This window comes from Corythoichthys intestinalis, chromosome 3 (assembly GCF_030265065.1).
Source record: "Corythoichthys intestinalis isolate RoL2023-P3 chromosome 3, ASM3026506v1, whole genome shotgun sequence".
NCBI classification, from domain to species: Eukaryota; Metazoa; Chordata; class Actinopteri; order Syngnathiformes; family Syngnathidae; genus Corythoichthys; species Corythoichthys intestinalis.
In genome coordinates this window covers 26,523,183-26,550,720 of record NC_080397.1, presented here as the reverse complement: position 1 = coordinate 26,550,720, position 27,538 = coordinate 26,523,183, and the positions used below count along the sequence as shown (strand labels likewise).

General features: G+C 39.7%; 2 protein-coding genes across 3 annotated transcripts in view; one reads left to right on the top strand and one right to left on the bottom strand.

The window, feature by feature from the left end:
- Nucleotides 1–153: 153 nt before the first annotated feature.
- Nucleotides 154–19,110, top strand: LOC130912934 (guanine nucleotide-binding protein subunit alpha-14-like). The gene is made up of 7 exons (XM_057831100.1): nucleotides 154–452; nucleotides 11,011–11,195; nucleotides 11,262–11,416; nucleotides 15,713–15,841; nucleotides 15,904–16,033; nucleotides 16,421–16,574; nucleotides 18,723–19,110. Exons 1-7 carry the CDS (start codon nucleotides 251–253, stop codon nucleotides 18,911–18,913), a joined length of 1,146 nt encoding a protein of 381 aa, XP_057687083.1. The 5' UTR covers nucleotides 154–250; the 3' UTR covers nucleotides 18,914–19,110.
- Nucleotides 19,111–19,217: 107 nt separating this feature from the next.
- Nucleotides 19,218–27,538, bottom strand: part of vps13a (vacuolar protein sorting 13 homolog A) — an 82,293-nt gene continuing 73,972 nt past the window's right edge. For both annotated transcript variants that reach the window (XM_057831098.1, XM_057831099.1), the window contains 6 exons: nucleotides 26,425–26,548; nucleotides 26,242–26,356; nucleotides 22,750–22,835; nucleotides 22,559–22,682; nucleotides 22,267–22,341; nucleotides 19,218–20,115 (listed from right to left, as the gene is read on the bottom strand). In XM_057831098.1, the coding sequence (XP_057687081.1) occupies nucleotides 20,065–20,115; nucleotides 22,267–22,341; nucleotides 22,559–22,682; nucleotides 22,750–22,835; nucleotides 26,242–26,356; nucleotides 26,425–26,548 (575 nt within the window). In that variant the 3' untranslated portion in view covers nucleotides 19,218–20,064. The remainder of the gene's footprint in view (nucleotides 20,116–22,266; nucleotides 22,342–22,558; nucleotides 22,683–22,749; nucleotides 22,836–26,241; nucleotides 26,357–26,424; nucleotides 26,549–27,538) is intronic.

Here is a 27,538-nt window from a genome sequence, read left to right as displayed (position 1 = left end):
TAAGTTTAATTTTATTGCTGACACCACGTTTCGTGGTCGTCAACATGTTTTACCCCTCATTAACAAAAGTCAGACTGGTTTTTGGATAGTTTTGACAGCGGGGGAGGGGTAGGCGGTTGGGGGGGGGGGGGGTACTTAAAGGGTTAACTCTGTCTTACGCGGAAATTCGGGTTACGTCGCCAGTATAGGAACGGAATTCGTTCGTAACCCGGGGACTACCTGTATTGTGCTGCGGTGGCCACACCTCGTTATGATTAGACAAGTTCTTCCCGTGAATGAGAGGCTCAGCGCGGCGACATTAACTCGCGTCCTCCGAGGCTGGAAGATGGCAGGATGTTGCTGCTGCATGTCGGCCGAGGCCAGGGAGAGCAAACACATCAGCGACCAAATTGAGACGCAGCTCAAGAAAGACAAGAAGAACTGTCGCCGGGAGCTCAAACTGCTTCTCTTGGGTGAGATTTCAATCAGAAAATTGTCTGCGTGCGTGTGTGATCAGGAAAAGTGGCAGGTTAACAGATGAATGAGATCGAGATGATCGTATTTAGAAATCTACCAATACTCGTGCTGATGTCCAAGTACAGTACTGCCCGAAAAATGAGAGGACGGTTTTCCCCCCCTCAGTTTATAATAAAAGCTGAAACCAAGAAATTTTATTGAAAAATTACCCAAAAAAATGGGCATATCTCAAACAGTTCCTTCATGTAAATGCTGATTAAGATTGCCAGCTTATTAAAACCACAAACTCAAATCATAAAAATACTGTGAAAAGCGGCAGTTTTGTATACAGTTGGTATAAGGGCGTAGGTTTGGTCTCATTATTGGTAGGAAGGTATAACAGCATAACCTGCATGTACACTTTTTGCTGAGGACTGGACGTTACTAAAACCAAACAGATTGGGTGAACGAGGGTCGGGGCTACATTTCTCATCAATATGAACCTAATTAATTAATAGAATAAATGATTGTATTGATTCTGTATTGATTTATACTCACTTTCACACTGCAAATTTAACATATTCATCTGGTCTTCAGTGGAATAATTTTCTCCATCTTGTTTTGAATGTTAAAGGCTAGTTAACAGATGAATATGTCAAATTATTCCACTTACACTAAGTAAATATAACTATTTGTTCTTTTTATGCCCATACATCTAAAAGTTGGTCATTTTTCACCTAAATCAAGAAAAACATGCTTTAAAATAATGTTTTGAACAATATCTATTCTTGAATTAAGAACATTTCAGACCAACAAGTTTTTTTAAGGAATAAATACACAATCCTTTGCCTAAAATAGGTCTGTTAAGCTAATTTTCAGTTAGCTATTTTTCTTATTTCAAGAAATCTGAGTTAAATCTATTTGAAGCACTGACAGATAATTTCAATTTATTTCTTGTAGATTTACACTGAAAACAAGGGAATTTACGTTTTTTTGTCTTCACATTTATGTAGGTGGGTTTTTGCAGTGCAAAAGTATTGGTTCAGGTGACACACAGTTCGATTCAAACCTTTGTTTTCAAAAACTGCTGAGAAACATTTTGAAAACTTCCAGAATAAATGTCTGGATTTAATCAGCAAATTTAAATGGCAGTATTTGAACACAAACTATATTAACATACACAAGAAATACAGTACAAGCGTGTTATTCATCTCTTAACTATCCAGGAAGGCAATAAATAAATACATAAATAAATAAAATGAACATTTGTTTTAATACCACTCAAAATTGTCTGTCTAAATACATGAAATATTACAAAAAACTTCTTGGTCAGGGAATAACAAAAATCAATAAAAATGGAGGCTTCCTTCAGGTAAAACACTACTGTTTTTGTCCACAAGCACAGCCAAACTCAACAACAAATGAAAGCTTATTTGGGCTGCTTTAAACGACCACATCAATAATATAAAAATGAAAACTGGGGAGAAGGTGGTAAAGCTTGGTTCACTACATTTCTTACAGTTTAGCAACGTTAACAGTAGAAAACATACAGAAGGATATTCCTCTCAAAGCAGCTTCTTCCTCAAATTCGAGAAATTCGCACAGATTAATGTTATGCTAACTCTGATGCAGGTCGGACTTTCAGTAACAAAATTAGTGGTGTGTTTCCCACCTCCACAACATTGGCATCTCTTTACATTATATTACATTACTAAGGGGGTGGAAGAAGCGGCTTGTTGTATTTCTGTTGGGCTGTAAATGTGTGTGTGTCAATCAAACGTGTGCTTGAGGGGGAAAAATGGACTGGCACATTCAGCAAGTGAAAAGGGGTCAATGTAAGTCTGAACATTATGAAAGGACTGTAATTCACTTAATAATGGTAGGGTCAATTCTATGCTTAGAACATATGGGAAGACGATCTAAATTACTTATATAACTGAAGTCGTTATATAATGCAAATAAGGTTGCTTAAAAATTGATTGGGACAATTTGAGCATCCTGAAAAGTTGGTAGTGTTATGTCCCTACTAGGGCTGTCAAAATTACCGCGTTAATGGGTGGTAATTAATTTTTTTAATTAATCGCGTTAAAATATTTGACGCAATTAGTGCACACGCCCAGCTCAAACATTAAAATGACAGTACACTGTAATGTCTGCTTGTTACTTGTTTTTTGGTGTTTGGCGCCCTCTGCTGGCGCTTGGGTCCAACTGATTTTATGGGTTAGTACCATGAAGGAGCATGGTGTAATTATTGACATCAACAATGGCGAGCTACTAGTTTATTTTTTGAAAATTTTACAAATTTTAATAAAACGAAAACATTAAGAGGGGTTTTCATATAAAATTTCTATAACTTGTAGTCTTGTACTAACATTTATCTTTTAAGAACTACAAGTCTTTCAATCCATGGATCGCTTTAAGAGAATGTTAATAATGTTAATGCCATCTTGTGGATTTATTGTTATAACAAACAAATACAGTACATAGTTACCGTATGTTGAATATATATATCCGTCTTGTGTCTTATCTTTCCATTCCAACAATAATTTACAGAAAAATATGGCATATTTTATAGATGGTTTGAATTGCGATTAATTACGATTAATTAATTTTTAAGCTGTAACTAACTCGATTAAAAATTTTAATCGTTTGACAGCCCTAGTCCCTAATACACCTATGCAAACATACACCCTTGAGTGGGTACGTGTAATTTAAAAGTACTGTTAGTGCGGCACAAAGTAAAAAGCCGTATGAGGATCACCTACTTTTAATTTTGAAAGAAGTGCAGTTGTAGTAGTTTGATTTCTTTGAAATAATTTGATTTATTACTTAATTTCTGGGGAAAATGGCACCACCACCACTTTGCTCCCATTTAGCAGCTGACATACACTATTTAAATGTGATGAGAGCTGCTCCAAAACAGGCAACTTCCGGTCTTTTTCAGTGCTTTTTCGCTGCTTGTTCTCCTAAACCAAACAAAAAAAACCCCACAAAAACACACACAAAAAAACTTCAAACTCAAGTACAAGTAAAATAGTATTTGGTGTAAAGAATACTCAAGTAATGAGAAACATTGTGAGTAACTGCTAATATTTTTGTTGGGATTTTTTTTTTTTTTTTTAAACAATCATATTTTTTCCGAGCACAAAGTTATCTATATGGACTGTTGTTATAATGATACTGTACAATAACCCACTACATAACCACATTAAGCCAAAGAAATACAACCCAAAAAAATTGAAGTCCGACGAGAGAGAAAAAAAAAACATAAATGAAGCATTATTCGTTCAAAGAGCATGAGTGCCCTCTGGTTGAGAAAATACTTCCCAGTTTGAATAGTGAAGAGTTCCTTCATTATTACTATTTTGAAATCAAAAGGATCAAATCTCCGGTTTTCTGTGGTCAATTTGTGCCAAATAAAAACTGGGAGAGAGGTTAAAATATGCGCTTTCGAGTCATGTTGATGGCAGCGCTCTATATCAAATACTTCATTTTTTACGATACTTTAAAGACATAACATGATTGAACAGGTCGGCGTGAAGATAGATCAGCAAGCTTGTGTCTGATTGGTACAATGGAGTCATGTGATTATTGTTGCGACGTCTAATTGGTGAAATCAGTAGAGCTACCCCGGTAATACACCAGGCACGTCTCTACTCTTGGCATCGCTGGCAAAAAAAATAATAAATCTGAGAATAAAGAGGAAAAATGTAATGACTCTTGTGTAGCCCAAAGTAGCGGAGTAAGAGGAGCGTTTTTTTCTCACAAATCTACTCAAGTAAAAAGTATAGCTTAGTAAAACTACTCTTAGAAGTACATTTAAGTTAAGTGTAATGGAGTACATGTAACGCATTACTACCCACCTCTGACAAGAAGTAACCTGTAAATGCCCTAAACTGAAAAGGAAGTGACCTGTAAATGCCTCAGTGCCATTGACCGGGCTAGACGTCCAATCCAGTCAAAATGAATTAGACGTCTAGCGCCGTCAATGGAAGCCACTATTCTAATGGAAGAATTTGGTAGCAACTTGTTGGTTACCTTATTTTTCTTTTTATAAACAGTGAGAATGTTTTTAAAACGATGTATCAATTCTTGGTGGTAGCATATCGATAACCTTTTGGGCTACGAAGTATCGTGATCATGATCAGAATGATCGTGATGACCTTTTCGATATCTTGTCACACCCCTAATATTTACATAGGTTATCTTTGTCCAGCAAATGAGTCAATTTCCATTAATAGCATTGAAACATGATCATTCAGTGCTCGCCCAGTTTTTAAATGTAACAAGCAACAACGACACAGGGCTTGTGTACTGGCATGCCACGTAGCTGCTGCGGCTGGCCCTTAATGCAAACTCATGGAAATCAAGCTACCACATACAATGCAGGTTCCCTTTTAGAAAAAAAATACCACATAACACAAACAAAAGTGAAATAGCCATTGGATAATCAACAGGACATCAAAAAAAGAGAGTGGCAATGCTGGAGAATTTGCATGGGAATGCTTTGCTTACCTATGTGTCGCTTCCTGTAGATTTTTGGTCACTTCCGATTAATTTTAGGGCATTTCCTTTTTAACTTATTAGCTGCATGCCATTGATGGTGCGAGGTGTCCAATCCATTTTGACTGTGAGACGTCTCGCTGTCAATGGCTCTGAAAGATGGGAATTCACAGCAGGTCTTCTCAGTTTGAATGAATTAGACATCATTAGACACATGTAAATGGTAGGCAATGTGTTAATTGTGGGTCACTTTTTCAAAATTATTATTATTATTTTTGGGGCATTTCCAGGGTCACTTCCTGTTGGTTTTGGGGCATTTAAAGCAGAAATGTGAAGTGATTTCATAACATGCCTAATAGGGTCACAATTAAAGTAATTAAACATAGTCCAACAAATACAGTAAAACATGAAAAAAATAATTTATATGTTGTATATTTGACAAAATAATCGCGTTTCCGAAGTTCGAGCCTGAAAGGGGACGAACCCGGAAGTGATACGTCAGACCGGGAACAGCGATGGCAGCTCCAAACATACGGCCGCCATACAAAGCCCTTAAAACAATGATTCAAACAGCGATATAAGCGATAGATCGAGCGCAAGGGAGGAGATCCAAGTTTTTGAAGAGTTGGAGGAAGAAGAGGAGGTTGGAATTTTATGTTGGACCTAACATGTATTAGCCAGACGCTAATCAGGATGCAAACAATGTGCCTAGACTACCTGACATGGAATGGATACAAGACCCATCGAGATTACAAGATTGGTAAGATATAGGCTGTTACTATTTTCATGATTTGAAGATGCAGGCATTTGCACATAATTTTATGTTTTTGTCTATCTGATGACATTGTTAAAAAAAAAAATAATCAGACTTCATGTTCATTTTGGCAGATCCGGCAGCTCTCGTGCATATAAAATAATAATATAAAAACGTTGGGGGGGAAGAAGGAGATGAGTCGTTTATGGCTTTCTCCACTTTATTGTGGCAACAATAAGAAAACAAAATAATAAAAAATAATAAAACTGCCGCCACATTCGACCGCAAAGTTTTGTTTCTCGCTGATCTCGCCTCCTACTACTCCAGCGTCTCTTAAACGGATCGTGCATAGTGTCTTGTTATGAGCTTTTTGTTTACAAATGTATCAAACCCACGACGTGCTGACAACTTTGTTTCTTTATTAACACGTGGAGCTAACAGTACGAACACAGCTTGGGGCTCTCGGCAGGAAGTGGTGTCTAATGGCGTGAGGAAATGTAGTTTTTTCACACAAACGAACAGATTACAAAGCACCACTTCAGTCTTGTCCCAAGACTACATTTCCCATGATTCACTGCGTGACCTGCACACTCGCTGATTCGCTGCCAGACATTAAAACCAACACGCATGTTGCTGTCACCTGTCAGCGGCTCTCATGCGTAAAACACAAACTAGAAGGCTATCAAGCGATCACCGTGAATGAAACGCCGAACCGTACAAATGCAATGCAATGCTTGAAGCATGAAGGTGGAAATACATAATACAAATACAAATAAATGTGCACAAACTCACCGGCGGTGTGTGTCTCTTACGGCAACGTGACCGTGAATTACCGTGACGCCGACCCGCTTATATGCACATCCACACCCCTTTCCCGATTGACAGTGGATTAACCCTTTCGGACAAGATCGTAGATGACGCACAATTTAAACACGCTTAACCTAGCGAACGCAACAACAACTATGATCGGGGATTGCCACGAGTTAACTTTCGGCTAACGTCGCTAGCTTATACTGTTCATTCCACAACAGTTGGCAGCTCTGCTTTGACGAAGTCATCAGTCATCTATCCAAAAATCACACTTACTTTTTGGCAAATCCTTGATCATAAGCAGACCGGTTAAGGAAGCAGGCATCTTCGAAGTGTTTGTAGCAGAGAACACTACTCGATGATGGCGTGAAATTCATTCGCTTCGTGCGAACGAAAGATGTCCATTTACGTGCCCTGCTATCCTTTGGCCACTCATACAACTTTTCGTTTGAGTGAGAACAAAACATCGCCACACACCGCCGTGGCATCTTACCGAGAAGCAATGCAACAAACAATACTGTTCTATGGCGGACTTCCCTCGCACTTCCTGGTGTGACGTAATTTCCGAAGATTGCCGAAGAAAAGCATTTTCGTTGCATTTTCATTTTCGTTGTCATTCCTCCATGCAGATCTCCTCTAGAGCAGTGATATTTTGGGGCTGTCGTTGGGCAACACGGACTTTCAACTCCCTCCACAGATTTTCTATGGGGTTGAGATCTGGAGACTAGGCCATTCCAGCACCTTGAAATGCTTCTTACGAAGCCACTCCTTTGTTGCCCTGACTGTGTATTTGTGATCATTGTCATTCTGAAAGACCCAGCCACGTCTCATCTTCAATGCCCTTGCTGATGGAACGAGATTTTCACTCAAAATATCTCGATACATGGCCCCATTCATTCTTTCCTTTACACAGATCAGTCGTCCTGGTCCCTTTGCAGAAAAACTGCGCCAAAGCATGATGTTTCCACCCCCATGCTTCACAGTAGGTATGGTGTTCTTCGGATGCAATTCAGTGTTCTTTCTCCTCCAAACACGAGAACCTGTGTTTCTACCAAAAAGTTCTATTTTGGTTTCATCTGACCATAACACGGTCCGCTTCTGGATCATCCAAATGCTCTCTAGCGAACCGCAGACGCGCGTGGACGTGTACTTTCTTCAGCAGGGGGACACGTCTGGCAGTGCAGGATTTGAGTCCCTGGCGGCGCATTGTGTTACTGATAGTAGCCTTTGTTACTGTGGTCCCAGCTCTCTGTAGGTCATTCACTAGGTCCCCCTGTGTGGTTTTGGGATTTTTGCTCACCGTTCTTGTCATCATTTTGACGCCGCAGGGTGAGATCTTGCATGGAGCCCCAGATCGAGGGAGATTATCAGTGGTCTTGTATGTCTTCCATTTTCTAATAATTGCTCCCACACTTGATGTCTTTACACCAAGCGTTTTACCTATTGCAGAGTCAGTCTTCCCAGCCTGGTGCAGGTCTACAATTTTGTCTCTGGTGTCCTTTGATAGCTCTTTGCTCTTAGCCATAGTGAAGTTTGGAGTGTGATTGACTGAGATTGTGGACTGGTGTCTTTCATACGGATAATGAGTTAAAACAGGTGCCATTAATACAGGTAACGAGTGGAACCTCGTTAGACCTCGTTAGAAGAAGTTAGACCACTTTGACAGCCAGAAATCTTGTTTGTTTGTAGGTGACCAAATACTTATTTTCCACTCTAATTTGGAAATAAATTCTTTAAAAATCAAACAATGTGATTTTCTGTTTTTTTTCCCCCACATTCTGTCTCTCATGGTTGAGGTTTACCCATGTTGACAACTCCAGGCCTCTCTAATCTTTTCAAGTAGGAGAACTTGCACAATTGGTGGTTGACTAAATACTTATTTGCCCCACTGTACATACATTTAAAAAAACATGCGGGAAGATAGCATTTTACAAAAGTGTGTTAAAGAACAGACTGTAAGGAAAGAAAAACTCTCAAAAATAAACTGTTGAAATGTACATGTTAAGAAAGTTGGAAAAATAAAACATTACACGAGAAGAAAGTAAGCATGCAGGGAAAATGAAATGGGGGAAGTTGTTATCCATTGTTGCATTTTGCACGTCCTTTTGCCAGTCAAATACAAGACAAGCAAATCATCAAGCTTTCTTTGTGTTTATGTGTTTGCGCTCGCAAATTTGTGTGTGGGTGTGTGTGTTCATCTTTTTGAGTGCCAGGTTAGCATACCACTTCTTTGTCTATTTCCCTTTTATTGCGGGAATTTGGCGCAAGACTCATGCCAATGAGATGAAATCGCTAACAAAATGAGATTGAAAATGGGGCAAAAATCAAGATCATTAATGTGTAGAATGGCTTGATAAGGTACTCATTGAACTCATTGGCTGCCATTTTGATGGTCCAATCCATTTTTACTCTATTCCATTTAATGTTTAAAAAACAAAAAAGGTAATTATTTCACTATTTAGTGAATAATAACTAACACCTGATTGGTTACCCAGCACATCAAGCCAAATGGGTCAATTTTATATAAATGATCAACGAGAGCGCGGAAACATATTCTGAAACACTAAGTGGCTCGTCCTTTACTCAGGACAAACAAGTGGAGGACGAGTGGCAGCAAGTTTTGCTAATAAATTCATGAAGTGCTGCAAAGAAGAGCTGAAATGACGCCAATAAACAACTTCAATAAACTCCTCTGCTTTGACCACAACATGTTCTTGGTCAGCACGTAAGCAGCAAGGTCTAAAATATCTCTAACCAACTCACGAGAAAGTTCAGTAGCCGCCATGTTTTGAAAGACTTCAGAAGACGGCAATCGATTAGACTTAGATCAGAGATAGTCCCGCCCACTGACTTTGACGGGTTGTTCGACAAATAGAATAAATTCATGAAGTGCTGCAATGTGCCCATGAAATCATTCATTAAAAAGTGAACTAATTCTTATATTTACATTAAATGACCTGGTGTTTTAACGAATTAACACATTTAATGACACTTGTATTTATTTAATTTCCATTTCAATTAATGACACATTTAAGTATTTATTTAAAGATGTATTTATATATTTCATTCTGTCCCATTTGGTCCCCCATACTAATCGGTCGCTTTTTGTACTCTTGGAAACACTTCATTTTAATTTTGCCCCAAAATGATCATTTTCCAGAGTCACTTCCTGTTGGTTTGATATATGAATCACTTTCTGTTGATTTTGGGTCACTTTCTGATTATTTGGGGACATTCCCAGGTCTGTTCTTGTTAATTTTGTCCTAAATTACTATTAATTTTATGGTGTTTCTGAATTTGAATTTTGAATTGAATTTATTGTTGTCAGGGACGCGGGCAGGCAGGCAGGTTGTGTGGACCCAATTGCAGGGAAACAAAAGCGGCAAGGCAGGTGAACTCAAAAAAACGTTTAATGATGTCTAACAAAAACACAAAGTACAACTGAAAGCACTGAGGATCAAAAGGGCAAGATTCAAACAAAACTTACTTAAATCGGAGGGACTGGTACACGAGGGCTTGGACCGGACTTGAAATTGACGTAGACATAGACAATGACGCAACAAGGAGTGAACAGAAAATGGGAGCTTATATACACACAAGCAGACAAGGGGTAACGAGACAACAAGGAACAGGTGAGCACAGGAGGATAGACTAGGAGAAGGCACATCAGGTGAAATCAATGGGCAATCACAGGGACAAGTCACACTAGGAGAAAACAAACACAAAACCTAACAATTGTCATTGTCATTGTCATCATCATCAAAATCAAAATCATAAGGAAAGAAAGAGAAAAGAAAAAAGAAAAGAAGGAAATCATCAGTTTGTTTATCCAAAAGAAAGACAAGATGAAGATAGACATGACAAGGGAGACGGAAAAGCAGAAGCTTATCGGGAACCCGTCCCCCTGCCACCTAGGTCGCACAAGCAGTATGTTATGTATCAGTCCAGTGATAGTCTAACAAATTTCGTTCAAAGTCATTGATTGCCATGGAGATTTCGGATATAGTAATTTGAGTGTATTGTCTGGGGTCACACCCTGTTGGTTTTGGGGCACGTTCGGAAGGGTCACCCTCTGATGATTTTTGGGACATTCCCAGGTCACTTCTTGTTAGTTTTGCCTCAAAATTACTTTTAATTTTGGGGCATTTTTAGGGTCCATTTATGATTTGGGGACATTCCCTGGTCGTTAGATTTTGTCCCAAAATTATGATAATCAATTTTGGGGCATACTTGGGGTAATTACCTGTAAGTTTTGGAGTATTTACAAGCTTCTATTGAATTTTCTGATGATTTGGGGCATTCCCAGGTCACCTCCTGCACATTTTGGGTCACTTTCTGGAGCAATTTGAGAAAGTTTGGGTCATTTTGTGATCGTTTTGGGGGGTATTCTTAGGTTACTTCCTGCAACATTTTGGGTCACTTACTTGCATTTTTTTGAAGCAACTGTGGAATGATTTCTTTTTGGGGGGGGTCAAAAATCTTGACCATCAATGAGATTTGGGTGACAGGCACTGGCGAGAGCGGCAAGAGCACATTCATCAAACAGATGAGGATCATTCATGGTGGAGGCTACAGCGAGAAGGAAAAACAGAATTACGCTAAACTAGTCTACCAGAACATCTACACATCCGTGCAGGCCATGATCCGAGCCATGGAGACGCTGCGCATCCCCTTCATCGACACGAGCCTGAAGGTACGACGTCTCGCTCCCGCCTGAAGACCACGTGCAATTGACACACATTTCCCCGCCGTACGCTAGGCTAGCGCCGCCATGCTGCTGGGGGTTGAGGTGCTGAAGGTGGAGCTCCTGAATGACGAACACGTGGCGGCCATCCAAAGACTGTGGAACGACGGCGGCCTGCAGGAATGCTTCAACCGCCGGCGGGAGTACCAGCTGTCCGACTCCACCAAATAGTGAGGAAAAAATTGCCACGAAATAATCCTGACCAAAAACCATTGTTAAAACGATTAACATTTTAAGAAAAAATATGGGGAAAAAATGCGACCTGTCAAACATGACTCAACTCAGTGGCTGCCATAAAAAATTAAAATGTCATTTAAAATGCAGACCAAAAAAAATCATAGTTTAACAATTTTATTGGGCACTTATTTAACTCGGCTGCCATTGACTGTTTAAAGTGATTGGTTGTCTATTATTGACAATTGCAGGCAATGTGCTAATCATAGGTCGCTTCCTTGTTCATTGTAGGTTATTTACGGGTCACTTCCTGTACATATTGGATCATTTCCTGTTGATCTTGCAGTTTTTTTTCCGAGGTCTGTTCCTGATGATTTCAGAACACTTCCTGTTGGTTTTGGGTCACTTTTTGATGATTTTGTGACATTCCCAGGTCACTATATGAACATTTTGGGTCACCTCCTCTTCATTTTAGGGCAGACATGTCCAAAGTCTGGCCCGGGGGCCAAATGCGGCCCTCGGTCAAATTTCATCCGGCCCCCAGCCTCTGTCATAATAATCATTAACATCTGGCCCGCATAGACTTAATATATTGGTCGACAGTACTGCTACCAGCATATGAAGTAGCTTACACACTAAATGCTGCTCCTCATTTACCCACTAAAAGGCAGCAGCACTCTAAGCAACATTACCCCGTGTGACCCTTTACTCCAAATTTTCTAAAATGGCGACACTCAACAAAAACTGTTGACTGCGACGGCCGACGCTCCAGGGATGGGTGGAAATTGGACTATTTCTTCACTAAAATACGCAACAGCTGTGTCTGCCTCATTTGCAAAGAGACAGTGCGCTGTTTTTAAATAGTTCAATGTTAGGCGATATTACCAGAGGCGATATTACCAAACAACACACGCTGACATGTACGAAAAGATTACAGGGAAGAAGTGAGAAATTGAAGCAACTTGAAGCTAGTTTAATTTTACAGCAGCATTATTGCATTATTACATTACATATAACAGCAGTATTTCGCAAAAGCCCGAGAGTCGAAAGAGAACGCCACAAAGACTAGTTGCATGATTGTTGAAATTATTCATTTAAAAAAATTAGGGCTGCAGCTATTGATTATTTTAGTAGTCGATTAATTGATGAACTAGTTAGTTCGAATAATCGAGTAATCGGATGAGGAACATGAAAAATTAAAATACCTGAGCTGAGCCTCAAACGGTATAAAAAATAAATAAGGATAGACAAAGGAACAATGGCTTACTTACATAGCAAATGTCTGCTAGCTTAAATGCTATAAAACACGCTTTTTTTTTGTTTTTGTTTTTTTTACAATGCTCTTGACAAATGGTTCAGACAAATATTCCCACAAAAAAAAAACTGCTAAATATACCGCTAAACTAAATTACGAATACATTAAAAAAAAAATAAAAAAAATAGCTCAAACAAAAACTTGGCTTGTGTTGGTTTTAACATGGAGCAGCTGGATTCAGCCATGTGAAATGAGGCAGACTACAGAGCAGTGTATTACTTTAATTAAACGACTACTCGAAGCAGCAAAATTTAATTTGAATCTTTTTTCTTTAATCGAATACTGGAGTTAATCGATTCATCGTTTCAGCGCTAAAATAAATAACGCAAATGTGACACACAGAATGGCTTGCTAACATTTCCTTAAATATATTGTACGTAAAGGATGTCAGCCAAGGTCGGCCCTCCACATTTTTACCACACCAAATCTGGCCCCCTTTGCAAAAAGTTTGGACACCCCGGTTGTAGGGCATTTCCTAGTCACTTTGATTTCAGATTACTTGTTGTTGGTTTGGGTTACTTCCTGTTCATTTTGTGTCACAACCTTTTCGGGCAATTCAAGGAAGTTTTATGGAAATTTTTTTCAAGTCAGAGTGGAAAATCATTAGGGGTAAATGAAAAGTGTTGTCAATGGCCTTGAAAGCTGAGCATTTGCACATTGGGATCTAGCGCTACCAATGGTAGCCCATAGACGTCACTATCAGTTGACGGGACGCGGGACTCGAGGCCGATCCGTAGGGGGCCTATTTTCAAAAACATAAAATTCAAATATTATCAAAACCAAAGCTGCTAGCAACCTAAAACCAAAACAGGCAAATACCTTTGGCATACAGTGTATCACAAAATTGAGTACACCCCTCGCATTTCTGCAGATATTTAAGTATATCTTTTCATGGTACAACACTGACAAAATGACACTATTACACAATAAAAAACCTATTAGCTGTTAAAGCTATATTGGTTGTTTGCAGCTAATATAAACTGTAAACAGACTAGAGTTAATTTATTTTCCCCTCAAAATAACTCAAAATATAGCCATTAATATCTAAACCCCTGGCAACAAAGGTGAGTACACCCCTATGAAAAAATGTACATCCCTAAACGTCCAAATCGAGTACTGCTTGTCATTTTCCCTCCAAAATGTCATGTGACTCGTTACAGGAGTGCTGTCAGCATTGCTGCAGAGATTGAAGAGGTGGTGGGGGGGGGGGGGGGTCAGCCTGTTAGTGCTCAGACCATACGCAGCACTCTACATCAAATTGGTGTGCATGGTTGTCACCCCAGGAGGAAGCCTCTTCTGAAGACGGTACACAAGAAAGCCCGCCCGTCTCATCAGACCATAGGACATTGTTCCAGTAATCCATGTGCTTTGTTGACATGTCATCAGCAAACTGTTTGTGGGCTTTCTTGTATACCGTCTTCAGAAGAGGCGTGAGAGCAATGCACACCAATCTGATGTAGAGTACTGCGTATGGTCTGAGCACTAACAGGCTAACCCCCCCCCCCACCTCTTCAATCTCTGCAGCAATGCTGACAGCACTCCTGTAACGAGTCACATGACATTTTGGAGAGAAAATGACAAGCAGTACTCAATTTGGATGTTTAGGGATGTACGTTTTTTCATAAGGGTGTACTTACTTTTGTTGCCAGGGGTTTAGATATTAACGGTTACATTTTGAGTGGAAAATAAATTAACGCTATTAAATAAGCTGCACACAGACTACTTTTCATTGTGTCAAAGTGTCATTTTGTCAGTGTTGTCCCATGAAAAGATATACTAAAATATCTGCAGAAATGCGAGGGGTGTACTCACTTTTGTGATACACTGCATATGAGTCTCAATGAGCACCGACATAAAAAAATTCAGTCATTCCCTAATAAAATCCCAATTATTATTTTTTTTATATATAACAATTTTTTTTTTTTATATAACAAAACTTAGCAATAAAATTCTAAGATTTTATGCTAGATGCACAAAAATCACATAATGCAGTTTCAGGATCAATAGCAATATTTAACATATCATATGTTTTGCCCGAAACACTATAGAGACAGATTTTTTTTTAAATTTAGTGGAGGTTTTCAACACCTAAATAAATCACTCAATTTTCGCATCAGAAATTTAATACTTGATGAAAGCATGCAGAATAATCTTAATTTTACTCAACAAAAGCAAAATTGGCATTTTACTATATACAAACACAACTTATTTAGGTTTAATTCCGATGTTACTATTGCCTCTGCCCGTCTTGCAGGCTATCTGGCTCTCCTCATTTTTAGATTGCATTAAATCAAACACGTTAAATGCTTTTTTTTTTTTTTTTTGGGTATGGACGCAGAAATGTCTAAATTACTAATTTTTTGCCAAAAAACGTGCAGTTGGCCAAAAATGACCAGATCATTTGAATTTAAAGTTACGCTATTGTGTATGAAAGCAACATGGCGGCCATCACAAAACAAATAGCTTTTTAAGTTGAAAGTTCTTGTAATAAAATAAGTAAATCCCAGAATTTTATAGATATGAAAGTATAACAGTCTAGATTCTTGGTGAATACCAAAAACGGAAGTTGTCATTCATTTTACGTAAATATTTCAAGCTAAAGTTACCCTATTTTTTCCCATTAATTTTTTTCACATTTTAAAGTGCATGCATGGTGCTATTTTATATAATAATTACCTTGAATCCTTGACCAAATCACTCTTGAGACTCCTGCCTGCTTGTATGCAGTAAAACTTTTCCACCTAAATCCGGCGTTTCAACGCAGCGAGGTTATAGCAGTGAAAGCTGCACGACGCTCTGCCTGGCCTGGCCCCTTACGGGAAGGCGTGGCGCAATGTCTGTAGGAGCGGTCTAGTCAACTGATGGTAAGGTCTATGGGCAGCCAATGACAGTTTCAACTTTTTTTTTTTATCAGGCAAAGAACTTTTGATATGACCATAGTATGTTTTGTAGCCCATTTTCTCGCACCTTCCTCCAGCTACCTCACAGAACTTGAACGCATCTCGAAGCCTTCCTACGTACCTGACCTCCAGGATATCCTGCGGGTCCGGGTTCCCACCACAGGCATCATTGAATACCCCTTTGATATGGAGAGTGTCATTTTCAGGTAACACCTTCTACGTAAACGTCAGATTGGACAAAAGCAACACCCTGCCATTGCGCCGGCAGGATGGTGGACGTAGGCGGCCAACGCTCCGAGCGCAGGAAGTGGATCCACTGCTTCGAAGACGTCACGTCCATCATGTTCCTGGTGGCGCTTAGCGAGTATGACCAAGTTCTGGTGGAGTGCAGCAATGAGGTGAGAGCAAAAACGAACCCTTGAACCTTGCAAAATTGATGGCCAAAAATAACCAAAAAAATGGCCTTACATTAATTAAAAGCCCCTAAAAGGCGATTAGTGTACAAGCAAAACTTGGCAAAATGGCACAACCCCCGGCTCCAAAGAAACATCACCAAAAAATGGTTTTAAAAATTTAGAAACCATTTAGAACCAAAAGCCAATACCAAAAAACATGAACTGACAAACAACTAGACCCCTTAAAAATACAAAAACTTGACCAAATGTCATCACCATCATCCTAATTCTTATTGAGAACTTGAATATGCCGTCAAATTGATGACCAAAAAGCAATTTTACAAAAATCTATTCCTGACTGCGCATTGATAAAGTGGTGGATTTTGTCAGAACCGCATGCAGGAGAGCAGGGCCCTGTTCAAGACCATCATCTCGTATTCATGGTTCCAAAGCTCGTCCATCATCCTGTTCCTCAACAAGACCGATATCCTCCAGGAGAAGATCCAGCATTCCCACCTGGCTGACTACTTTCCACAGTTTTCGGGTTAGTTTTTTCAGGAATCGGTGTCGCAGATATTGAATGATTCAACCTAGTGCTGTGATGCGTAAATGCCGGTTCAACTCATTGAATCTTTGGTCATAACAGCAGACAAATCGAAATTTCGTATCCAAGAAGCATTTTCATGTCAGCAAAATGCTGCTAACTAGCGCAAAGTCATGATGGACGGAGTGGAGTCACAAATTTTTTTGCCATCAAGATTTGTTGGAACCCTCCCTGGTGGAGGCTGCATTCATTCATCAAACGTCAACTCTTTACCAGTACATCAATCTTCATATTTTGTGTTTATGTCTGGGAAAACAAGAAACAGAAATTTTAATTGCCTTTTAATGTTTTAAACAAATGCCAAAAGGAAAGCCTTTATTTCCAATTTTAAAGCCTTTTTCTAACACACACACATATATATATATATAATATATATATATATATATATACACACACACATACACACACACACACACACACACACACACACACACACACCATTCGCAGCAGAAGTATTTGCACCCATTGCGATTTTGCAAGTTCACCCACTTAGAAAATAGGTAGAGGTCTGAAATTTCAATCATAGATGCATTTCCACTATTAGAGACATAATCTTTTAAAAAAATTCTAGAACTCACATTGTATGATTTTTCAATAATGTATTCATAATTTACTGGGGTTCATAAGTATTTGTACCCCTGAGAAAATCAGTGCTAATATTTAGTGCAGAAGCCTTTGTTTGCAATTACAGAGGTCAGACGCTTTCTGTAGTTCTTCACGTTTTCACATATTGAAACAGGGATTTTGGCCCATCCCTTCACACCAATCTTCTCTAGATCTGTCAGGTTTCGGGGCTGTCGTTGAGAAACACGAAGTTTCAGCTCCATCCAAAGATTTTCTATTGGATTGAGGTCTGGAGACTCGCTAGGCCACTCCAGAACCATGATATGCTTTTCACGCAGCCACTCCTTGGTCGACTTGGCTGTGTGCTTTGGATTAATGTCATGTTGGAAGATTCAGCCAGGACTCATTTTCAAGTTGCTGACTGAGGGGAGGAGGTTGTCGCTCAAAATCTGATGATACATTTCACCATTCATTCTGCTTTATACAGTACAGTCGTCATGTCCCCTTTGCCGAAAAGCAGCCCTAAAGCATGAGGTTTCCACTCCCATACTGCACAGTGGGGATGGTGTTCTTGGGATTGTACTCATCCTTCTTTTTCCTACACACACAACGAGTAAAGTTTGCACCAAAAAGTTCTACTTTGGTCTTTTCTGACCACGACTTTCTCCCATGACCCCTCTCCATCATTCAGATGGTCCCTGGCAAACTTCAGATGGGCCTTCACATGTACTGGCTTCAACAGAGGAACCTTCTGATTATTGCATGATTTTAAACCATTGCACTGTAATGTTCTACAGACTTTGCTTTTGAAACTGCGTCCAGCTTTCTTCAGGTCATTGACCAGCTCCTGCCATATAGTTCAAGGCTGAGCCCTCATTTTTCTCATCATGATTGATGCCCCACAAGGAGAGATCTTACATGGAGCCCCAATCAGAGGTAGATTATCAGCCATGTTTACCCTTTTCATTTTCTAACAATTGCTGCAACTGTTGATTTCTTCTCATCAAGCTGCTTTCCAATTGTCTCATAGCCTTTTCCAGCTTTGTGGAGCTCAACAATTTTTGCTCTGGTGTCTTTCGAAAGTTCTAGTCTTGCTGGTGGTAACAGTTGGATAATGACTGACTGGGGGTGCACATGTGACAATAATGAGCTCAAACGGGTGGTAGGTGGTTACTCATGAGGTAAAGGTGGACTATTTTTTTAAGATAGACAGACACTCGAAGAGTGTCATAATTATTGCTGATTCTCAGGGGTACAAATATTTATGTACCCTAGTAAATTACAAATAAAAATCATACAATGGGATTTCTGGATTTTTTTTTTTTTTAGATTATTTATCCATGAGTGGAAATGCATTTATGATTGAAATTTCAGACCTCTACCTATTTTTTTAAATAGGTGAACTCACAAAATCACAAGGGGTGCAAATACCTCTGCTCCTTTCTGTAAAAAGTATTTTTTTATTTATTGCAAAAAGAAAGATCTCAAAAAGGTGAGATACTGTTTTTAACATTTGTGTATTAGGTCCTCGTCAGGACGCGTGTGCGGCTCAGGAGTTCATCCTGAAGATGTACCAGGACCAAAACCCGGACAGGGACAAGAAGCTGTACCCGCACTTCACCTGCGCCACTGACACGGAAAACATCCGCTTTGTGTTCGCCGCTGTCAAGGATACCATCCTGAGACAGAATCTCCAGGTCTTCAACTTGCTCTAACAACTTCCTCCATTATTTTACTCTTTGTACAACCACATACTTTTAGTCAACTAAAATTTAGACAAGTTTAGTTTATGAATGTCAGTCAGTGCCTTCATTCTTTGGTTTCGTTATACGGCACTCATTTAAGTCACTGGCTGCCATTGATGGCGCAAGATGTCCAATTAATTTAGACTGGGAGGGGCAAATCAACTCAATAGCGCTAAAACAAGAGCATACACTGCCAGTCCTTCCATTTCAAAAGAATTGGACATCTATTGTTGTCAATGGCATGCTATGAGTCAAATACAATGAAATTAAACAAAAATAAACTTTTTAGCAGTTTTCTGTTTTTATTCATTTTGTTAACATTTTTATTAATTTCAGTATGCATTTATTCATTAAAAAATTATATTATATCCTGGCAAAAAGAAAATGAAACATATGCTTTCATCTTTTTTAACTTTGCGCCAACCCCAAAAAGCTTGACTGTTTTTAATCGCACCAAAAAATACTTTTGTTTTTATACACCCCCCCCCCCCCAAAAATGACAATAAGAAACACACAAATTGAAAAGCAGCTCCTAATTTTGTGAAATTTGATTTAGTCCAAACACCAACAAAAGTGAAATACAGAGACATAATATTCCATTTTCAATGATGACAGTGACATAAAAATGTTATATTACTTCAGCAAAGCCAGTTACGTGAATGGATTTATATCTATTTGAATATATATACATATCATCAATATTACAGCAGTTCAGTATAAAAATGGCATGCCTCACTCAACTCACACACTCCTGAGTTTTAAATTACGGAAATGTACATTAAAAAAAAAACACACTACTATTTTGGTGTGGTTGGCTATGAGTCATGAGGGTGTGACATTAAAACTGTTCCAAAGAAAAAAAAAAAAGTGAAATGCGATAATTCCCTTTGTTAGTGAACTTGACGCTTGTTAGAAAACGGGCATGCATGCACGCACACACGGGGTGAGGTGATGTAAACAGACAAAGGCACTGATGGACATGAGCTCTATTGTGTGTGTTTGTACGGCAAGCCATTTGAGCATTTGATATTTCTTGCTGAGTGAGCGAGAACAAAGCGCGTACAAGTGTACACATCTTCACCTTGAAATCAAGAATATGGACTAAATGCTCCAAGGGCACTTCAGTATTTGGGTAAAGTGTCTCTTGCATCCTCTAGTTTAGACAGGACCCACTGAAAAGACAATTAGTCACAATTCCCATTAGTATTGTATACGTATGTATGTTTTAATTATTAGATGAAAAAACAACATTATGGTTGGATACCTAACGATACGATACAATTTGTGATACAAGGCTCACGATAACGATGATATCACGATACAAGAATTATCGATAAACAGGTAAGGAAATCTTTCTAGGATTTTCTCCAAGACAACTAGTAAACAGAAAAGCAAGCTATTTTCATCCTTCTGGTGTGAATTGGAATGGGTTTATCACTAGTAGACGTCCAATCCGTTTGAAGTGGAAAGGTGGCAGCGAATGATGAATGCCATCCCTCCCACTTCAGATTGGACGTCTTTGGCTGTCAGTGGCGGCCAATTTGGGGGTGTTTTACGTAATTTCCGGTCACTTCTGGTTGATTTTGTGGGCTTTACTTTTGAACTGACTGTGTGTGACCACTGTGTGATTAGACAGTTGATGTTTCAATGATATTACCAATGAAAGTCTGAGAGTACCTACAGTGGGGCAAATAAGTATTTAGTCAACCACTAATTGTGCAAGTTCTCCCACTTGAAAATATTAGCGAGGCCTGTAATTGTCAACATGGGTAAACCATGAGAGACAGAATGTGGGAAAAAAATAGAAAATCACATTGTTTGATTTTTAAAGAATTTATTTGCAAATCATGATGGAAAATAAGTATTTGGTCAATACCAAAAGTTCATCTCGATAATTTGTTATGTACCCTTTGTTGGCAATAATGGAGGTCAAACGTTTTCTGTAACTGTTCACAAGCTTTTCACACACTTCTGCTGGTATTTTGGCCCATTCCTCCATGCAGATCTCCTCTAGAGCAGTGATGTTTTGGAGCTGTAGTTGGGCAACATGGACTTTCTACTCCCTCCTCACCCCGTGGCATCAAAATGATAACAAGAACGGTGAGCAAAAATCCCAGAACCACACAGGGGGACCTAGTGAATGACCTACAGAGAGCTGGGACCACAGTAACAAAGGCTACTATCAGTAACACAATGCGCCGCCAGGGACTCAAATCCTGCACTGCCAGACGTGTCCCCCTGCTGAAGAAAGTACACGTCCAGGCCCGTCTGCGGTTCACTAGAGAGCATTTGGATGATCCAGAAGAGGACTGGGAGAATATGTTATGGTGAGATGAAACAAAAATAGAACTTTTTGGTAGAAACACAGGTTCTCGTGTTTGGAGAAAAAGAATACTGAATTGCACCATACCTACTGTGAAGCATGGGGGTGGAAACATCATTCTTTGGGGCTGTTCTTTTGCAAAGGGACCAGGACGACTGATCCGTGTAAAGGAAAGAATGAATGGGGCCATGTATCAAGAGATTTTGAGTGAAAATCTCCTTCCATCAGCAAGGGCATTGAAGATGAGACGCGGCTGGGTCTTTCAGCATGACAATGATCCCAAACACACAGCCAGGGCAACAAAGGAGTGGCTTCGTAAGAAGCATATCAAGGTCCTGGAGTGGCCTAGCCAGTCTCCAGATCTCAACCCCATGGTATATCTGTAGAGGGAGTTGAAAGTCCGTGTTGCCCAACGACAGTCCCAAAACATCACTGCTCTAGAGGAGATCTGCATGGAGGAATGGGCCAAAATACAAGCAAAAGTGTGTGAAAAGCTTGTGAACAGTTACAGAAAACGTTTGGCCTCCTTTATTGCCAACAAAGGGTACATAAAGTATTGAGATGAACTCTTGGTATTAACCAGATACTTCTTTTCCACCATGATTTGCAAATAAATTCTTTTTAAAAAATCAAACAATGTGATTTTCTGTTTTTTTTTCCACATTCTGTCTCTCATGGTTGAGGTTTACCCATGTTGACAATTACAGGCCTCGCTAATATTTTCAAGTAGGAGAACTTGCACAATTAGTGGTTGACTAAATACTTATTTGCCCCACTGTAAGTCTCCTATAAATATGTATGCGTGCATATATGAGCTGCAGGCTTGTACATTTACTTTCTGCCCAACATGATGGCGATATGAGATCCTCACAATTTCGTTTTCGATATTCATCATCATATCGTACGTCAGTTATTCCTATTCATTCATTCCAATATGGATATGATGACTTCAGTTCCACTCATTTACTTCCATATGATGATAGCGACAATGATGACTCACCTTAGCGATCTCGGGCGTCTTAAAGTTGATGATCTTGCCAAATTCTTTGGCGTGGAACACCGATTTGACTCGCTCCTAAACAATACAACGAGTAAAAAAAAGCAAACTATTATGAAAGTAACAAACATTGTTTCAACTTTTAGTGAAAATAGAAACACTAAACAAGTATGTAGCTCCACTTTTTTTAAAAATAGCTTAAATTTAAAAAAAAAAAAAAAAATCTCTAAAATATTAACATAATTTCATTTTTCAAAGTTTGTAATCCGCTTTAAAGTAAAACCCAGTTGCTCACCTTGGCCTCGATACGAAGACGTCGGTGCTCCACGATGGTGGGCTCCTTGGTGAACTCATCGAACAAATACTGCCACTCGCAGATCAGCTGACCGAAAGTGCCCGTGGTCACGAAGAAAATGCCCCTTTGACCACGAGAAACAAGCTGACATAAAGCGACCATCCCTTTGCCCGATGAGAGCGATAGCTCACCTCTTGGTGATCATGAGGAAGTCCGAGTCATTGACTTTGGCATGCGCAAAGTAGCGGTATTTAGCAAAACGACCGTTCTCAATTTTCTGTGGAAACAGAACACACACGTGACAGAGAGTGAGCATCAACATTTAGAAATCCCTTGAATAGGGGAAAAAAACGAGTGGCTAGAGGTTGAAAATGAAGCGCAGCCTGCACAGCAAGCGCAGAACTGTTAACGTAAACGGCTGACAGTGGCGATTTCTCTAAGACTACGAGGAAAGCGCAGCTTCCCCTAAAATGTTTAAAAAAAAACAAAAATGCAATCAAATCTATACTGTTGTGTGTACATGTCATTCACTAAACATACGCTACAACACACTAAACTTTTGTTCACAATCAGCTTCTTACAGGCATGAAAATGGGTCAGGGGTTAAAAAGGTGAGAAGGGTGTGGAGGAAATGTGTTTCAGTAGGGCTGTCCCAAACGACTAATTTTCTCCCGAATAGTCAGCGGACTATTTTTACGATTAGTCGACTAATAATTTTGCATTTTTTAAATGATATTGGAATAAACTATCACTGCGATTTTCTGGGGAGTTTGCGATATTAAAACGAGAAAATTTTCACCAAAAAACTGGAATAGCTCCATTTGGAATAGCTGCACTGTTGACCAAGAAAAAAAGTTTGGTCGCTCTGCCTAGCAGGAGGGAGAGTGAAACGCTGTGACGCTGTACGAGCATGAAGCAGAACAACATGAATGTATGCTGTTTTTTAATAAAAACCCGATCCTTTTCACACGATTCCGATGCTCTGAAAAATGGCGCCATCGGCCCTAATTTATTTAATTCAGTTTAATACAGGATCTGCACACTTGCTGCGTTTATGAAGTAAGACAAAAGCTGAAAAGTTGAAAAAAAAAAACAATTGCATGTCCTCAATGTGACTATTGCGCATGCCCACATTGCGATGGAGATGTTCAAACGATATATTGTGCTGGCTAAGCTGATAGCATTTACTTGTGGCGAATGGAATGTAAACCGATTCAGAACACTAACTTCCCCTTTCCAACATTATTCAAAACAATTCTTAAAAAAAAAAAAATCTAGCATTATTATTATAGTATACTACTATATATAATATCATTATAATATTCATTGCCAGTCATCTTTTTTTAAAAAGGGGTGTCATTTTAAAGCTATTATTAGTGTAGAACCTGAATTTAGTATTAAAGTATTTACATATTATAGTAACAATTCAGAAGTAAGTTCGATTAACTCCAGAAATCGTTGTTTATATGACGAACGTGACATGCTTTTATTTTGAAATGTTCACCGGAAGTACGTTCGCTAAACCGCTAACAACTTTACACTCCGCAAAAAGCACTTTTCGTTATTGCTTGTGGTGTCACCAATAGATTTTTTTTTTTCTTTTTCATTTTTTCATTTGCAAATGCTGTTAATAAGCGATTTTTCATGTTTGAAGTGTCACCTTTTAACCGCAAGTTTGTGTTTTGGAGAGGACTGCCTATGTTTTTAAGCAGGCTAAAGTAGGTCGTCTTTTGTTTCCCGGTCGTGTCAATGTAGCATTGCTAACGTTTACAGTGTTTAATATAGATGTGTTTCCCTATTTTCTTATGTGTGAACTGTAATTCCACAGCGTGTTGATGACTAATACACATCTGGACACAACAACTGGAGTCTCATATGTCATCTACACGCACGCATGCGGTGATAAAACGCAGCCTTGAAAATTACCGCCCTCATTTATATTTACCTTGTGATGGGGGAAAATATTACATTATGCTTTTGTGATGTATGATTACTTCTGTGACATAGATTGTAACAACTTCTATTGTTTTTCACCTTGTTCCCATAGTTAGGAGACGCGTGTATGAATCTCACGAGATAACTTGTTTTGCACCATACTATTGTTTTACTACACGCCTGGGTCCCATAGTTACATGCCTGGGTCCCATAGAGATAACTTGTTTTGCACCCATAATATTTACCATTTGTTGGCATCTGTTGCAGCACAGCTCATTTGTCCCATGTGAAAAGCCATTTTTCAAGGGGGCTGAACCAAAAGTAGTTTAAATGTTTGTGATTAGACGGGGCCGCGCCGCTCGGGGGCGGAAGTTGGCCTCTCCGCCTCCGTGGGGTGCGTCCTTACAAAACCGGACATTTCTGGGCAACCCGTGAGGTCCGCCAGCGGGTCACGTACGGATCATCTGGCTTTGTCCCTTTGCCGCTTTACTGGAGTGTTGTTGGCTTTACCACTCGTTTGTCACGGTAAGCGATTTTCATTTCTAAGGGACAACTAGTTGTGCTGTAACGTAAAGTGGGGATTCTGAGATTGACAAACTCAAATCTAGCATCACGTTACCATTTGTTTGCTTGTTTTTGATATCTGTTTGCTTGCTCTTGTGGGACTGTAATCAATAAATGTCATTTATTCTGCATTTTCTAATCAATAAACATCATCTATTGAGCAAAAGTGTGCCTGTTACTGATTCACCGCGAACCTGGAAATTTCGGAAAACACCTTGCGATAAATTGACTCATTGCATATCGCAACAGGCTTAGCAACTTCAATAAAACATGTCGTTAGTGAGTTAGATGGATGGATTTACGACCCCCCCCCCCCCCCCAACCCCTAAAAATTTTCTCCTCGGATCTACACAATTCACGTAGCTCACACTTTTTGACTTCAAAACGGCGAATTTCGCCGAAAGGTGAGTGATTTTCAGGCCTGTTCTTATCACTGGTTACAACGCTGGTTTCAGCTTCTCACTGCTTTAAACCGTATGGACTCTGAACGTCTTACAGAGATCGAGTTCAGAGTGCGTTGTTCTACTGCAGCGAAACAAGACGAGTAATTGGATAAATGCTGGGGTCATCTCGCCCATCGGACGCCCAGCGTCTCTGGGGATCGATAGGAGATTGTGCGGGATTCGGCTGGCGCTTAGCTTCTCTGCATGGTGATTAGGTGATCTGTCTGAGGCCGGATCCCTTTTTTGATTGACAGCGAAGTGTGCGAATCAGCGATCTTGTGGTGTAAACATCCGCAGGAGGATTTTTCCAATTTCATCCCATTGTTCTGAATTGAACCGGGCTTTCCTAATCAACCTAGTGACACTTTCTTTGTCAAAAACAACGTCTTGTGCTACGATCAGGTCACAGATCAATTTCTTGAAAAGAAGAAACAGAGGGTAAAATTTACGTATAGATAAACGGACACACCTTATGATGTAGGCCGAAATTGAGCTTCCTATCTTTGAAAGACCAGCACATGCCAATGGATCACAACTACTTTAAGCCAAAGCCAACTAAACAACTGCTTGCGCGCCCACAGAAACTCATCCACCTCTCCCACTTTCTCTCCACTCATTCATTTGGTGCCTTTAGAGACAGTGTTCATGTGCATTGCCTGGACTTGGAGTACAACCACATGCCTCTGGAGGAAAAAGAAAGTGAGTGCAAAATGGATGTCGGTGGAGAAATAGGAGTCCTACCTGAAGCATCTGGCTTCCGATGCCCTCTCTTTGCTTGTACGGCCGTATGACGCCGTCCTCATGGATGAAGCGAGGGGGTCGAAGGGATTCGATGTCCTGAGATGTCTCCGCCGCCCTGAAACCGGGAATAAAAAAAGACTTATTCCATCGGTCTTTGTGTATGTTTGACACAATAAATTTCACCTCTTAATGCCTTGAAAAGTGCTGCTGGCCATGTCGATGATGCCTCCGGTGGGCCTGGCGACCGCTCCGACCAGCCCTTTCCCGACGCCTTTGAAGAAGCCTGCCGCTCCTTCCCTTTGAGCTCCTATGTTTTACATCAACAATGTCTCCATCAAAATGCTTGACAATAATTTATTACAGTCAATTAGTCAAATAATGGAGTTAGTTTTAAATAGTCCCCCTAGGAATCAGTCTGCAGAGGGCGGGGCGGGGCGAATGGCATACCGCACGCAGGCTATTTTTAGACCGTGACGTCGCATCGTAAAGCGGAAGTAAAGCCGAAGTGGGAAATTATAGACCCGCCCTCGCATAGACACAACGCAATTTGTGCTACTTTTCGCCGGTAATCTTTCAAAAACGAACATGCCGATCACGCATTGCTTTTTTGGAACTTGTAGAAACAACTCTAGACATTAGGACCATGAAGGATGTTTTCTTCATACGTTCCCGGAAACCAAAAACTCGGGAGGAAAAAATGTGAAGACCGAATCAACTTAAGCGGACTTTTAACACCAGCTCGGCGAATCCATTTACGTTTCATATGCAGTAAACATTATGTTGGGTTGGCATGGTCTTTCAGAGGACAAAGAGGTAAGCCATTTTTATATTTTTACTTTATTTTTTTAGTGTAACGTTGTGCCATACTGCTTCTGTCTGACAATGAATGACCTGAAAAAAATTACAATGGTATCGGACTGCCACTGTTACCGTTTCTGTTTTATATATATATATATATATATATAAAAACAACTTTAGTAAGGGGGAAGTGTAAATAAATTATAGGATTAAGATGTGTTATCAATGAAAAAATTAAAAGTGTTCGTTGGCTGTCACTGAGTAGCATTTGCGATCGCTACACAAAGCTAACTAAATTACCCCCAAGAACGGTAAGAGACGTAGGACAACCAGAGGATACATAAGAAAGACAGGGCTGATGGTAAAGGATAGCTTGTTGAAACCGGAGAATGTCATTGTCAGTCGCGTCGATAAAAAAAAGCTAAAGCTATGCTTAGGCCGGCTCGTTTTTTTCATCTTTTTCAGCCTTCGACACTAAAGCCATCTCTTTAACTGAACA

Excerpts from the sequence above, each read along its gene's own strand:
- LOC130912934 (XM_057831100.1), top strand. The coding sequence starts at position 251 with ATGATTAGACAAGTTCTTCCCGTGAATGAGAGGCTCAGCGCGGCGACA. Across the intron at positions 453-11,010 it reads GCTCAAACTGCTTCTCTTGG|GCACTGGCGAGAGCGGCAAG; the intron begins GTGAGATTTCAA and ends TTTGGGTGACAG. Across the intron at positions 16,034-16,420 it reads TGGTGGAGTGCAGCAATGAG|AACCGCATGCAGGAGAGCAG; the intron begins GTGAGAGCAAAA and ends GGATTTTGTCAG.